Source organism: Polyodon spathula, chromosome 1, assembly GCF_017654505.1.
Source record: "Polyodon spathula isolate WHYD16114869_AA chromosome 1, ASM1765450v1, whole genome shotgun sequence".
NCBI lineage: Eukaryota > Metazoa > Chordata > Actinopteri > Acipenseriformes > Polyodontidae > Polyodon > Polyodon spathula.
In genome coordinates, this window is record NC_054534.1 from 44,221,948 (window position 1) to 44,237,069 (window position 15,122).

The window sequence follows — 15,122 nt, forward strand, 5'->3', positions numbered from 1 at the left end:
AAACCTACTGAGGACGTAATCTCGAACTCGGTTGTCGGCTAGACAACCTGGTTTTCCTGTAATCTGGATTTGAACCCTGTTCGAGGTGGGTTACACAGTATCTTGCGACATCGCTTTGTGATTTGCAGTAGTATCATAATTCCCCTGGTTACATGAGACGCCGTAGCTTGAAAACACAACATTTAAAATGTGTCCAAACATTTTTAAAATTACCTTTCATCACATCATATTATTAGCAATTTAAGGTCTTTATTTCGACTTTTAATTAAATTAACACCATCCGCCCCAGATTGTCCCTTTGTGCAAATGTCCATCTAATTTATACTATGGCGTGGGCATTTTCCCTCCCCCCCAAATTATTGCCTTTTGATTACTTTGGCACTTTCTCTTAGCTCCTGAGTTCTGCTCCCTTGTTCAATGAAAATAGCAACATTTACGGGGGGATGGGGGAAAGAAAGAAGATCGTGTATACATTACAGGGGGTTCTGGGATACAGTCATCCAGAGTTTTTTATTTATATATATATATATATATATATATATATATATATATATATATATATATATATATATATATATATATTAAAGAACAGCTGGGCAATCTGGACTCTCAACACTGTTGGGCAAGGGTTCAGGTAAATCGGTTTTGAACTCAATTTTTTGCTCTATGGACAGGGCCTTATAGACGATGATGGAGCTACCATCTGAAGAGAAACTACACTTAGGATATTAAAAGTAACGTTAAGGGGGTTCTACTTAAAGAATGCCGCATTCAAATAAATATTGCATACCAGTGCAATAACAATTGCGCTGGACCACACATTTCCAATAACTGGTCAATACACTTTTCTGTCAGCAGGTGGTGTGAAAAGACAACGCAGCACACCTTGTGTTCTGACTATGCTGTTTGAGACCACTCCTTAATCTTGTGTCTCACTTCCTTTTCCATCTGTTTATAGGAAGGGGTCTGCCGGAGTTTACTTTTAAAGGAAACACATCATGTAAAAACTGTAAAACGCCAAAAAGTGAGAAAGATATTTTAGCGTGAAGAGGTGGACGTAAGTACTAAAGATCTTAAAAAATCGACTCGATAAAACCGAGAGCTGATGGCAAGTGAAGCACAAAAGTAACAAAAAACGGTAAGACAACGCAATTCTCTAGATAATTACTTAACAACTTCAACATAAATTAACTTTATTTACGGATTATAGTATAATAAGCTGGGTTTTTTTTTAAACAATTGTTTTGTATTTGTTTTCCAGAAAATAAAACAATACAAAACAAACGAATAGTGGGAGCTCTAAAACAAAGTAAAACATTAACAGGAATACAACATTAATTAATACACAATACTAATATATTATATGTATGCATACTATATATTTAAAAAAGAGGGGTTGGGGTGGCTAATTAAACTAATTTCTGAGATAAGAAAAAGCATCAGACCACGCCATTAGAGTTTTTACGCTGGCTTGGTGTAAATGTAATCTAGCTGTACTTCTCTCCACAAGCAAATCTGTAAATGAAAACAACAGAGTGCGGGCTCTCAGTTTCCACCCAGCCTCGTAAAATTAACACTTTAGCTGTTGTTAGTTCTACCAACAACAACAGTCGTCGTTTCTGAAGGTTAAGTAAAATAAGCTGTTTTAACATTTGTAGCATGCATAAACTCTTTAAATTGCAAAACTTGCGCGACACTTTTTACGGTAAAGCAAAGAGATAAGTGTGTTCTAATTACTGTACCTCACTGTACTGTACGTATAAGTTTAACTAAAGATACTTGCTAAAATAGTTGAGTAGTGTTAAAAGATCTAGTGTTGAATAACTGTGGTTCGTGGTAAAAGTTGAAAAACGCCTAAAGACAGTCAGATCCATACAAGCGGCTCTGAGGCTCTAGCAAGCAAGCAAGCCAGCCATTGGGTTATTTGCGCTGCGCTTGTTTTGCTTTGTCTGCATGTGCAGCTGCTGTCAGTCACAGTAAATAAGTTGTGCTTCGTGGGATTCTAAAAGATGTACTGAACAGAGCAGGAAGTACTGGTGTGCAAATATCTTTTTTTTAATTTAAGTAAAGTATGAATGAAACAAAGTATGTTTTGGGTTTCTACCTCTGACTTGTTGAGCCAGCCATACAAAAAAAAAAAAAAAAAAAAAAAAAAAAATCTAAACGTGTAGCTTAAAAACAGATCTTAGTTTAGAAATTGAAAACTAAATAAGGAGCAAACTGCACTGAAGAGACAAGTTCAGGGATGGAAATAAGGCTCCCATGGCATAGCAGTTCGATCCATTCCTGGTTTTACTATGTTTAATAAAACTCATCTGAGCTTGTTACCTGTACACTGGGGCTAATTGAGCACATATTCAAACTTTAAATGGGTCAAACTGCTGTGCAGTAGGAGACTGATTTCCATCCCTGAAGTTCAGTATTTCGTTTAGCTTCTAAAACCTGTTGCATGAACACCACAGCAGTTTGTTGCATTGTGATTTTACTCTGTTTGCTTCTAATAAAGGCTACAGATTCTCTGGTCTGTTGACTAAAAGCAGTGTTATTTTGTTTGTAGGCAGCTGATAACATGCAAGTAACTGATGTCTCCAGACGATCCCCTGTGTTTCTCCCACCCCCCAGTGGGAACAGCCACAGGTCACCTGGTTATGTGCCGGGAAGAATCGCTCCAGTCCGATCACCACCCCCGCCAAAGACCAAGCCTTCTCAGAAGCCTTCCTCGGACCCTCAACAAGGCCACACCAGTTATTCATTTGCAGTGGGAGAACAGGCAGCCACTCAAAGAAGGAGAAGAAAAAACACTTTAGTATGCTTCGCAGTTTCTCTTCTTGCTTTCTTCATAGTACTCATTCTTATGCTTAGCCTGACAACAAGAGAAGTTATAGATGGTAGGTATATATTCAGTGCAGAGTTTGCTATGCACATTTTGTTTACTTTTAAGTTGAGTGTATGGATCAAACACTGTTACTGACGATGTTTAATCATGGGACCCTTTACGATATTAAGTTTTAATTCTTATTTTATTTTTTAGGGGTAGCTTTCAAAAAATATACTGTTCCTTTTGTTTTGTTTTTTCACAGACTTGACAGCATTTTTTTATGTGGTCTTATGTGGTCTAGTGGCTACAGCAAGTAATTCTATCCTAAATCAGTTGTTCTCAACCATAATCTGCTCAAATGCTTCAGTTTGAAGAAGCAGCGTCGACCTGGTTGACAGAAGCAAAAACACAGTGCTGGTATAAATGCCCCGGAAGCAACTTGTTGTGAATGCTTCCATCCAAGCATCTCTGGACTGAACCGTTGGCCCAATTGTAGCAATTACAACACAGGACTTCCAAGAACATTTTTGAGAGAAAACAAAATACTTGGTTGTTACGTTTTATTTGGTATAAATTGATTTAAAGCCTTAGAAATGACTGAAATTAAAAAGGCCATCACTTATCCTAACTGTTGACAGTGAAGTTACTTTTACTGCTTTGACCCTTACATGGGAAAAATCTTACCTAATGCAGTATTACAATGAAGCATTAAGGCCCGACACAAAGCCTTAATGCTATTATAAAATGTTTATAAAATAATTAGATTTATTTACTGTTTAAATAAACACAGCAAATTAAAATCAGTCTTTCCAATAACAGTAAATATCACTAGGTACAAGGAAATAGTTCTAGTGAACAGTAAACATTTGTTTAAGTGTTTTATTTTAACAAATGAACAACAGTTTATTCATAAATAAAATATTGATTAAAATATGTATTAAGTAAATTATTTCTGTGTATCAATTATATTAACATTATTTACTATTTCATTAATGGACATACATATTTAAACTTAGTAAATTACATAAATAAGCCTGATAAAACTTAATTATAGATCAATGATTTTTTAAATATAAGTTCACTTCAAAATTGCCAGATGTTGTGCAGTCTCATGCTCTGAATTAACTCTATTGACTGCTGTCCTGCCAGAAGGTGAACGCAACAGCGTCTGTGTGAGAATGCGCTTTGTGCCTTGCAGGATTATTTATTTATTTATTTATGTATTTATTTGTGTTACTTGCCATCGTTTTTTAATTACCGCTAACACCATGTTAAATTTTGCATCTTTCACCAAATTTTCTGCTGTATGATGGAGCCATTCAAAAAGTAATTCATACCGTATATAATGCTGTATTACACTCCATTTTTATTCATCGCTGCACCAACATAAAATTCCCTGAGGAGACTGTCAACTTGTCCTTAGAAAGTATTCAATGTCCATTTAGAAGCCTTTATTGTGTTTTTAATTTAGTTTCAGTTTCAGTTGAGTTGATTCGGTTCTGTTGACGTTATTTCACTGTGCCGTTTTTCTTGTCCGGTACAGGAAATTCATCTTTATATCATTCTTTAGTATATGTCCATTAAAAAGATTATAATTTGACTGGCTCTGACATTTATAATTTGATTCTGGGCATGATATTCTGGGTCTGACATGGTAAGTGGTGGAGAAATTTGAATCTAAGGTGATGAAAGTTTTGTGGGATTAATGTATGGCTGATGGAACGCAGCTAACCAATCGGAGAGTAGGATTTTTCCAAGCAGGTGTATAATGAAAATTAAACAAAGTAAATAGTACCATTAACATGCCTTCTCAAAAACACCAGTTACTGTTGTTTTTTTATTTTATTTTTTTATTTTATTTTAATTTGCCTTGAAGTTGTAGGTCAGTGTCTTCAGCTGTTCTTAATAATTCCAAGAGCTGGCTTCAATTTGGAAAGAGTGGTCTCTGGCTTATTTGTTCCTCCAATTTTAAAATACTTATCATAGTTTCCTGCAGATGAGGAGCTCCATTGCCACTGGGGTTTGTGGTTTAAGAAATATTTAAATGTTGATCATCTTAATAATTTCAGAAAACTGCCCAGACCACAACCCTGCTCTAAGCAGCTGGAATCCGGGACATGATCCACAGAAGACAGTAATTATCAGGAAAGGGGACTTGTTTCGTCTGGACTCTTCTGCCACTGTGCACTCTATAATCATTCAGAAAGGAGGTATGACTTGCATCAATTCAATTTTTTTTTGGATAGCCTTTGGAATATGCTTTAAAATAATAACTATTTGTCTAAGTCAATGGTTCTTAATCTGTGGTTCGTAGACCACTGGTGATCTGCCGGCTCCCTTCAGATGGTCCATGGAAAGGTTACATAATTAAGTAAGGGAAGCGGCAGCATAAGTTATAGATCCCATTGCAAACCCAAAATATTAGACCTTAAAAAAAGGTCTGAACTCTCCGTCATATATAGTTTCGGAGTGTCTAAAATGTATTCCTTACTAAGGAGTTTTCGTGTATTGTGCTCATGTGAACTCAACACAGGTGCTTGTAAAGTAAGGGATAACACACGACAGGACGTGTGATGTGTTGTATTAACATGCCGCTGTAGTTGGGTTGGAGGCACGAAGCTAATCTTCATAACTTCACCCAACAAAGCTGTACGTTAATGCAACACAACGCACAAGCCTTTGAGTGTTATCCCGCTTATTAAACAGATACAATAAAGTTTTTTTATTTTTCAAAAAACAAATAATTGTATTATATATACTTCTGCTTTGGAGAAAAATAGTCACTCAAACAAGGTTCTGTTTGTTGTAAACATTAAACTGGAGGTTGTCAATGTTTCCATTTATTGTAATTAATTTAAATAAATGAAACCTCCATGTTGGTCTCAGTCTCTCCGTAAACACATCTGACATAACCCGCAATGCTAGTGACCAAACATTTAAAAATACAAGTCATGTATTTTTGTTGATAATGAAAAGATACAGAAAAGGAAGCACTTATTTTTTTTTAAACTTTAAAATATATTTCACAACAAACTTACTGCAAGTTTAATATGTTGTGTGTTGATAATTATATAAACCAAACTGTGCTTCAGCAAAACTAAGTTTTGCTGTGCATTGTACTATTTAACTGCAGGGTAAAAAATCCTCAACAGCCAATCAGCATGCAGCATCCAAACATTTTGTTTTATAAATAAAGATTACAGCTAGAGATTTGTAACTCTGACTGTGCTGGTGGGTGTATTGTAACTAAATTCACATAATTACATTTCTGCTGTAGTTGTCAGTTTTTAAAAATACCCCCCCCCCCCCCCCCCCCCCTTGGTAAGTTTGTTAATGAAAAGTAAACTAGGACCGTTGTTTAAAACTCAAATTTTAAAATAACTTTGCTCACAGAAACAGGCCCACCCATCGCATTGAAACAAAAAAGGTAAGTCTATGGTTATTCTTAGTATTCTAGTGATTTTTTTTAAAAAAAATTTACGTGCTTGTTTTTCAGTCAGCTATTTGCTGTTTATTGTGTGGTCCTATAAATCCAGGTAGTCAGCGAAAAAAAAAAAAAAAAAAAAAAACGTTTGAGAACCACTGGTCTAAGTCACAAATAAGGTAAAAGATCATCAGATTGATATATTTATCATCTTCAGACACTTCCGCACCATGTGGGATACGAGTTACTCCAGGGGCTCGCAAACCTTTTAATCTGAGGCCCCACTGTTCAGCTGCATTAGGTGCAATGGCCACTATTGACACTTAAAGTTTTTTTTTTTTTTTAAACCAGTAACACTGTAATAAACAATCTAATTTTCTTTTTTCATTGTAATCTTAGTTTTTTCATCATTAGTATTTTATTGTTGCTTTTCTTTATTTTATCCATCCATCCATCCATCCATCCATCCATCCATCCATCCTTGCTCCAGCAGCCCACTTGGGACTGTGTCACCAACAGTTTGGGAACCCCTGAGTTACTCTGCTCTTCTTTTGATGGTACCATCAACCACAAACTGAGGAAACACCTCCTCAGAATTTGAGCTAGAATTACTTTGTTTTTACCTGTTAAAATGATCATAATTTATATAATTATCCATTTTATTTCTCTGTTTGTAAAACATACAGCCATGCTTAGTGATTTGTATTCATATTTACTCAAATAAAATAATAAACAATCTTTAAAAGAATCATCACTTTTTAATCTAATTGTGTGACAAACTTAACATACTATCAGTATTTTGTACATTTTTTTTATTATATTTTTAGGTGTACTGGTCTTTGCTGATGATACAGAGGGCTTCAAAAATATCACCTTAAGAACTCGTTATGTCCTGATAGAGGATGGTGGTGTGCTTCACATTGGAGCAGCAAAATGCCGCTACAGATCCAAAGCCACAATCACCTTGTTCGGTAGAGAGGATGAAGGTGAAGAAGTTCCGGGATTTGGAAGGAAGTTCATTGGTGTCAAAGCAGGGGGCTCCCTGGAGCTGCACGGAACGGAGAAGTTGTCATGGACGTTTCTTTCTAGAACTCTGTCGTCCTCGGGTTTGGCCACCGGAGGATATTCCTTTGAAAGGAATTTTAGCCGTGGTATCAATCTCCGAGTCCTAGACCAGGACACGGCAGAGGTTTTAGTTGTGGACAGGTTTGATACTCATGAGTCTAAAAACGACAGTCGAAGGCTTCATGAGTTTTTGAAATCTCTGCACCCAGGTCGCATAGTTTCGTTAGCTGTTGGCGATTCAGCGGTGAAAAGTCTACTAGATGAAACCAAGAGAATCATTGCAGATCTTCTGGGAAGCACCTTTGTCTACAATTTAAAGTACAGGTAATAGTTTTTTTTTTTTTTTCCCCCCTGGCGTTTCAGTAGTGATTGTTATACAGCAACCTAGATACGCCAAAATGCAAAGTCTGAGCTATTTACTCAACCTCCTATACAGTCAGCACTCGGAGGAAAACACGACTGGTAGAACAGAAACTCATTTCATTGAATGAAAAGAAAATAAATCTCTAGAAAACAAACAGACCTGCAATTCGCTTGTAAAAATGTAATTTTTATAGGGGTGGTCAGAAAATGATTTTTTTAAAGCTTTGGTTATTATCTCCATAAATAATTTAAAAACAATTAGTTCATTTTAATTTGATATTCTATTACTTTGTTTATTATTTAATCTGTTACTTTGTCATTCTAGCACTGTGCTTTCAAGATTCCCAAAGCATTTTGAATGATATGTTCTGAATGTTTTTGTTATAAGTAACTTTTCCCAAAATTATATGGTTGTAAAAGAGACAAGCATCACCCACTTTACCGCGTGAAAGCAAAAGCAAAAGCAAGTTGTGCTTACAATTAAAAAAAAAAAAGTAGGAAATACTTTCACTTCTGGAAAAGGTAATTACCAGGGATAAAATAGCACAATATTTTGGAATTTTAAAGAGCACTGTACTGATATTAAAAAGTCTGCCTCAGAGATTTAAAAGTTTGCGGTCTTTGATAGTAGCGGTGGGATTTTTGAGATCTGTTGTTGCTTGGGACGAGTACTTGAGCATTACAGTTACAACGCCACTCTCCTCTACATACTGCCCTAGTGTACATAAACCTCCTATTTTAAATCCCAAATTAACACACAGTCAAGTAATATATTGAATAATTAATGTTTGCCTTATTGTGCAGTTAATTGTATATGGTCAAGTAAGTATTACTAAGTAATGTAAAGTATTCAAATTCACCTATCCACGCAACTTTACATTAAATTGTAAAAAGAGGTGCCTGGCCTGTTTGAAGTGTGTCTCAGGGGTCCTTTACTTTAATGCAGTAGTTCCAACATACAAAAAAACTGTACTAAACATAAACAGCCATTCGGTCGAAAAGCTTACAGAACAATTTCAAGTGAAAAAATCTTTCCACCTGTGGGAAGATTGGAGAATAGGGTCAGTGAGTCTGTGGTAATTGCAACTTTTTCTCCCTTTTGAAAGTTTTGTATGAACAGCTGCAGCACGATTTTCTTTTGTTTGCCCAGCCTCACTCTTATTGTTTTATGGGTCGGCACAGTATTGGGATAATCTTACATCGATTTCAAAACTGCTGCATTCATGATTCACACACACTGTCCTCATAGAGGATAACATGATCATGCCCTGTTCAGATAAATATATAGCAAATGTTGTTATGGATGTTTGCTTTTTATTGGCATCAGTAGCTCCTGCCACAGTAATTCTGAATGTTTTTATTTCAAATGGTGAAGCATTGAACTTGTGTTTTTGTGGTACGGCAATTTTGTTTGGCATAATTATTTACTTGCCAAGGTTTTCTCGTCCAGTTCCTCAAAATACATCCAAACGTGGCTTCCTTTGTTTAGAGATGCCATTTTAAATATAGAACAAATTCTGAAAAAAACGCTTGTCATTAATGCTATTACCCCTCCGTGGAATTGATACCATACCACGCCTACTACAGGCATAAACCCACACAGTGCACCAATGAAGCGCCAGATCGACTGAGAATAAAACCCGCCCCAGTGTCAATTTTTCTGTTGCACCAATTAGAAAAGCTACTTGGAGGCAATTGCCAAAACCCTTCCTTTTTACGAACTGATGATGATAAATTACTACAATCAATGCATAAAAAATGTGTGTTGACATTTGTCACGTGACTGGTTATATGTCTAGCATTTTATTAAAAGTTTTGCCACTTCTTTAGAATTTAAATGTTTAAAATTCCCACCCCTAATTTGGATACCCAAAACTTGTGTCCTTTGCTTTTATAGCTAAGAAAGTATATTTATTTTGTTATGAATACAGTGAAAGAGAACAGGAATACAATACAGTAATCTACTGTAGTGCTTCCTATTGCTGCAATGGTAGATTGCTTAATGTAAAGTGAGGTAATGCTGGGTTGCTCAGGGAATGATTAACTAAGCCAGTGTTCTCATTACTCTGCATATGTATTGAAAATAAGCCATTGCTTATCAGTGTGGAAAGGGCCATGAGCTTGAATTGTGAGTAAAGCTAAAATGTCTGAATTCCAAATAGGCCAGCCCCACTTTTTATTCACCTTCTCCCGATAAGTACTACCTTCCATTGACCGCCATTCACCTGTTCCTAGCATAAGTGAATGATTTATTTCTTAAGAAAAGTAATAGTATAGTATCGAGAACTTCAAAAATTCTTTCTGTGCTGCTCATAAGAATGTGGTTAGGTGTGGTCCCAATGTTCTGCACAGGAAGTAAACTTTCACAAGATTTTTAACCAAGAGTTAAACAAGGCTAAATATGTATCTTTATCGCTAGCATTTTAACCACATGTATCTTAAAAGTGTGGTAATAGTTTTATGAGTAATAAACAATTCTTAATCTGACAGTTTAAAAAAATGTCTGCTTTCTACAAACGACTTACTGCAATATACTGCAGTCATTACATATAGGACCCAGACTGACCATGACCTGCGTGGATGCAGACTTGTGCTTTTCAGTGGTGGTTTTCTCACTTCCAGGAACACCTTCAAGACTGTCTTGATTGTCAGTTCAGCAGCTGTGTTAAGGGGCCGGCCAGCTGCACAAGCATCCACTATTAGACCCCTTGTCAGTATCCTCCTGCTTTTCCTGTTGCTGAATAGTTGCACACAATGTTTAATAGACCGCTTATCAAATCTTGCTATACATTATACACTTTTTTTTTTTTTTTTTTTTTTTTAAATTGTGAATCATCATGAATTGCAGTACCAAAAGAATACTGGAAAGGCCTTTTAGGAAATAATATTTTTTTCAGCCAACTACAACACCAGCTTGTCCGACAGATTGAAAGTTGGAACTTAAGTCAATAACACTGGGGGAATTTTCTTTTTAAAATCATAACATGTGTTTTACAAGCCTAAATATTTTTTGGTCACTGGCAACAACAGGTCAACACTGAACAAATAGGTTTGAAAAGCACTTTGAAGCTATTTTTTCTGTAGTAATTCTTAGCTGATGACTGATGGGAGGAAGTCTGTTCCAGGACTACTTGTAAAGAAAGACAGGGTTTGGTCTCGTAACAAATAAACATGTTGTCTACTTCAGAGCAGGGTGAACAGGAAGGCCTCAGTGGAGCAAGCAAAAAAAGATAGAGGGAGGTACTTGACCTGTGAGTTTGGTCAAAAGCAATTAGTCAAAGCACTGGAGGAAACAATGAAAGCTCTTGGGTTAAACAAAAAGTTAAATGGCTAGAGAACTGTCTTGTTAAGGTAGATTTATCATCGGCCTTCGCTTTCTCTCTGTGTCTTTATTGTATTCGTAGGTCTAATTTTTTTAGCCTGCCATAATCATAAATGACTTGAATGAATGTATAGTAATTTCGAATTGCATGTGGGCTAGTGGTTTACCTCAAATAATTCATACTGGTCTCCCCAGCTGTAAAAGCTCGGTCATATATCTTGTTCCCTTTTTACTATCTGCAAGTTAATGAACATTGGAACTGTTAGCAAGTGAGAGGTGTGGAGATCAGTTACTGTAGTTGAAACATGCAGATTCACAGCTAGAAAGGTAATGCCCCTTATACAAGTTTACTGCAGTATGTTTGCATGGTATTTCTACAGTTTTACCATGCTTTTCTTATGGTTATATTATGCATTTACCATAGTTTACTCTGTTTTGCCATGTATATCAAGATGCTGTACCGTACCTTCCTGTTCCTTACAATGCTTACCTATACTTTACCATGCTTTCACTATGCATTATTACACTTGGCAATGCATTTATTATGGTAAACCAAATAGTTGGTTCCAAATAGGGCATAAGGACAACTAGTCGATCAGTGGATGATGATTAATTGATTAAGCAATTCATTGTTGCATCTCAAGTTAATATAGGATGTTCCATAATAATTGACCTGTATAGATGAGTAATGGTCACAGGCACAACAGGATGATAAATTTATGCCTGTACTCACTTTTCCCATTTGATTCTAAGTTCATTGTTCATGTACTTGGTTTGGCTGTCTTGGTTGGATGGTTTAAGCAGCCTCTGTATGCTTCTAAAAGCATTACAAAATGATGATACATTTAATAATATTACTTACTGTTCTTTCCTCCTGTGATGATACAGTTTCCTTTTAAAGTAAAAACATAGTTGGAAGGATATTTTACTTTTGGGAAAAATTGTTGATTCACCACATTCTTGTTTGCCAGAGGTATTGTCATCTTGAGTCTTAAACTTTATTCCTGGTTTTGGTTTTATTTTACCAAGCAACAGCCTTTGAATCTCATGTCTTAAATGCATTTTAAAAACATGGAAGAGTTTTCTGTGGTTAGCTCTGTGATATTTATAAGAAAGCACGCTAGGGATGTATGGTTAAAAAACAGAACACCCATTAACATGTATGTTTTAATAGATTATAACCAGATATTTGTGATGATAATAGATCAAGTGCCTTAAAAATTACTTTGTGTGTGATGCTGCTTCTCCTTTGACTGGTCTTGATTGGAGATTTCGGATACCTAATCCACTTATACTGTCCTCTCTGCAGACAGGCATGGGCCCTGGTTGGTGTTATTGGCGGTGGCAACGCCTCCTGTAGTGAAGATGTTCGAGAGCATGAGAACCACGACACCGGAGGACAGGCTGTTGCTCGTAGGGAATTCATCACTGTCGACGGAGTGAGATTCTCTGTGAGCGCTTACAGCGAGTGGAGAGAAGGTTTGAAACTAATTCAAATTCTTCATTATGTACAGGTTTTTTTTATTCCCTTCTGCACTCTTTGTTGCTCCACAGGGACAATTGCTGAGAAAAGTGAGGGTGGATCAGTTATTGCATTAGTGTGTGCCTCTGCTTTTTTAACTAATTAACAGGCTATCAGAACTCTGTCTGCATTCCTGAGAATAACTTTCATTCCAGCTCGAATTAAGAGATTAAGAATGTCTCCTGCTGGGGGTGAACTGTATATTTTAATCAACTAAACAACCCTTAAAGTCGTGCTTTGTCATGGGTCTCTTTGCGCCGTATATTTATTGTACTGATGTTAGTAAGAGGTGTCAGTGGAATTAAGTTAAAGATGGTATCAATATGACATGTTCAGTTAATAACTTTTAGAAGATGCAAACCATGCATTGAAAATGGCTAAAGTGTGACCTCAAATTCATTCAGTTTATCAGTAATGACATACCCTCCTCCCACAGGTTTCCCGATCTCAGGTTTCCAGGTGGAGGTTGTGGACGGAGTGATGTTGCACATGAAAGATGATGTTCGGAGCTGGAGTCCCGGTGACCGGGTTGTCATTGCCAGCACAGACTTCTCAATGTACCAAGCCGAAGAGTTCTCTCTTCTACCTTGTCCAGAGTGCAACAAGTACCAGGTCAAAATACAAGGTACACAGGCAGCCTACTAAGTTTTATAATGTAGTACTGTAGTTGCTCACAGAATAGTTGTCCTTTAGATATGCATCGAGACCATACTATACTAAATCAATGTGTTTTAGAAGCTCACAAACTAACGGCTGGTTTCACAGACCCCGAATAGCACTAATCTTGGACTACCTTGAATAATCCTGTTTTCCATACTTTCAAGCCCTCTTATCTTGCAACAGGGCTACGTGTTTGATACTGTTCTCATTCACTTCCTGCATTACAGGACCTATAGCCAGTGACACAGGAAGTGAACTTTTACATTGTCATCAAAATAAGTGAATGGAAACAATGTTTGGTCATTATCTCTTAAACACCCAGAATTCATAGATAAAAAACATTCTGCCACATAAAAAAAAAAAAAAAACTAAGACTAGTAGCAGGAAGGAAGCTGGATCTTACTCAATTAGCTCCATTTACATCACAACTTTGTTGAATAGGAAATAGTCAAGAACATACAATGTGTGCAGTATTTTTTTCACATTAGGTTGTCAAAACAAAAGGCCACGCTAATTTGATGTGCCGCCAAGTTTATCTTTTTTTTCACGCTTGCTAGTCTAAACACAGCAGCTTATCTGTTGTCAGTCACCAACACTTTATACAGAAACTTTATCAGGCCAGCCACAGCCCATTCTCCTTGACACAAAATCACTGCCATTTGCAAAAACAAGGCTTTACTTAGGATAAGAGCACAGAGGCTGAGTTATTTAATGATGTACGGTACTGTGCAAAAGTTTTAGGCAGGTATGAAAAAATGCTGTAAAGTAAGAATGCTTTCAAAAATAGACATGTTAATAGTTTATATTTATCAATTAACTAAATGCAAAGTGAGTGAACAGAAGAAAAATCTACATCAAATCAATATTTGGTGTGACCACCCTTTGCCTTTAATACAGCATCATATCTTCTAGGTACACTTGCACAAAATCAGGGATTTTGTAGGCATATAGTCAGGTGTATGATTAAACAATTATACCAAACAGGTTGTAATGATCATCAATTCAATATGTAGGTTGAAACACAATAATTAACTGAAACAGAAACAGCTGTGTAGAAGGAATATAACTGGGTGAGGAACAGCCAAACTCAGCTAACAAGGTGAGGTTGCTGAAGACAGTTTACTGTCAAAAGTCATACTCCATGGCAAGACTGAGCACAGCAACAAGACACAAGGTATTTATACTGCATCAGCAAGGTTTCTCGCAGGCAGAAATTTCAAGGCAGACAGGGGTTTCCAGATATGCTGTCCAAGCTCTTTTGAAGAAGCACAAAGAAATGGGCAACGTTGAGGACCGTAGACGCAGTGGTTGGCCAAGGAAACTTACTGCAGCAGGTGAAAGACACATCATGCTTACTTCACTTTGCAATCGGAAGATGTCTAGTAATGCCATAAGCTCAGAATTGACAGAAACCAGTGTGACCCTGGTACACCCATCTACTGTCCGGAGAAGTCTGGTCAGAAGTGGCCTTCATGGAAGACTTGCGGGCAAAAAGGAAAACAAGGCCAAGTGAAAAAAAACTATGCATGAAAACACAGGAAGTGGGGTGCAGAAAAATGGCAGCAGGTCCTCTGGACTGATGAGTCAAAATTTGTAATATTTGGCTGTAGCAGAAGGCAGTTTGTTGGCCGAAGGGCTGGAGAGCGGTACACGAATGAGTGTCTGCAGGCAACAGTGAAGCATGGTGGAGGTTCCTTGCAAGTTTGGGGCTGCATTTCTGCAAATGGAGTTGGGGATTTTGTCAGAATTAATGGTCTCCTCAATGCTGAGAAGTACAGGCAGATGCTTATCCATCATGGAGGCATCTGATTGGCACCAAATTTATTCTAGAGCATGACAACGACCCCAATCATACAGCAAAAGTCATTAAGAACTATCTTCAGTGTAAAGAAGAACAAGGAGTCTGGGATTACATGAAGAGAGAGAAGCAACTGAGGCTGCCTAAATC

The 15,122-nt window shown here is 36.9% G+C and overlaps 1 protein-coding gene across 1 annotated transcript in view; it reads left to right on the forward strand.

The window, feature by feature from the left end:
* The first annotated feature begins 932 nt into the window (after positions 1-932).
* cemip2 (cell migration inducing hyaluronidase 2) overlaps positions 933-15,122 on the forward strand; it is a 54,367-nt gene continuing 40,177 nt past the window's right edge. Inside the window, exons 1-6 of the mRNA XM_041256324.1 lie at positions 933-1,138; positions 2,558-2,888; positions 4,888-5,028; positions 7,070-7,631; positions 12,302-12,471; positions 12,951-13,139. Of these exons, the coding sequence (XP_041112258.1) occupies positions 2,570-2,888; positions 4,888-5,028; positions 7,070-7,631; positions 12,302-12,471; positions 12,951-13,139 (1,381 nt within the window). The 5' untranslated portion in view covers positions 933-1,138; positions 2,558-2,569. The remainder of the gene's footprint in view (positions 1,139-2,557; positions 2,889-4,887; positions 5,029-7,069; positions 7,632-12,301; positions 12,472-12,950; positions 13,140-15,122) is intronic.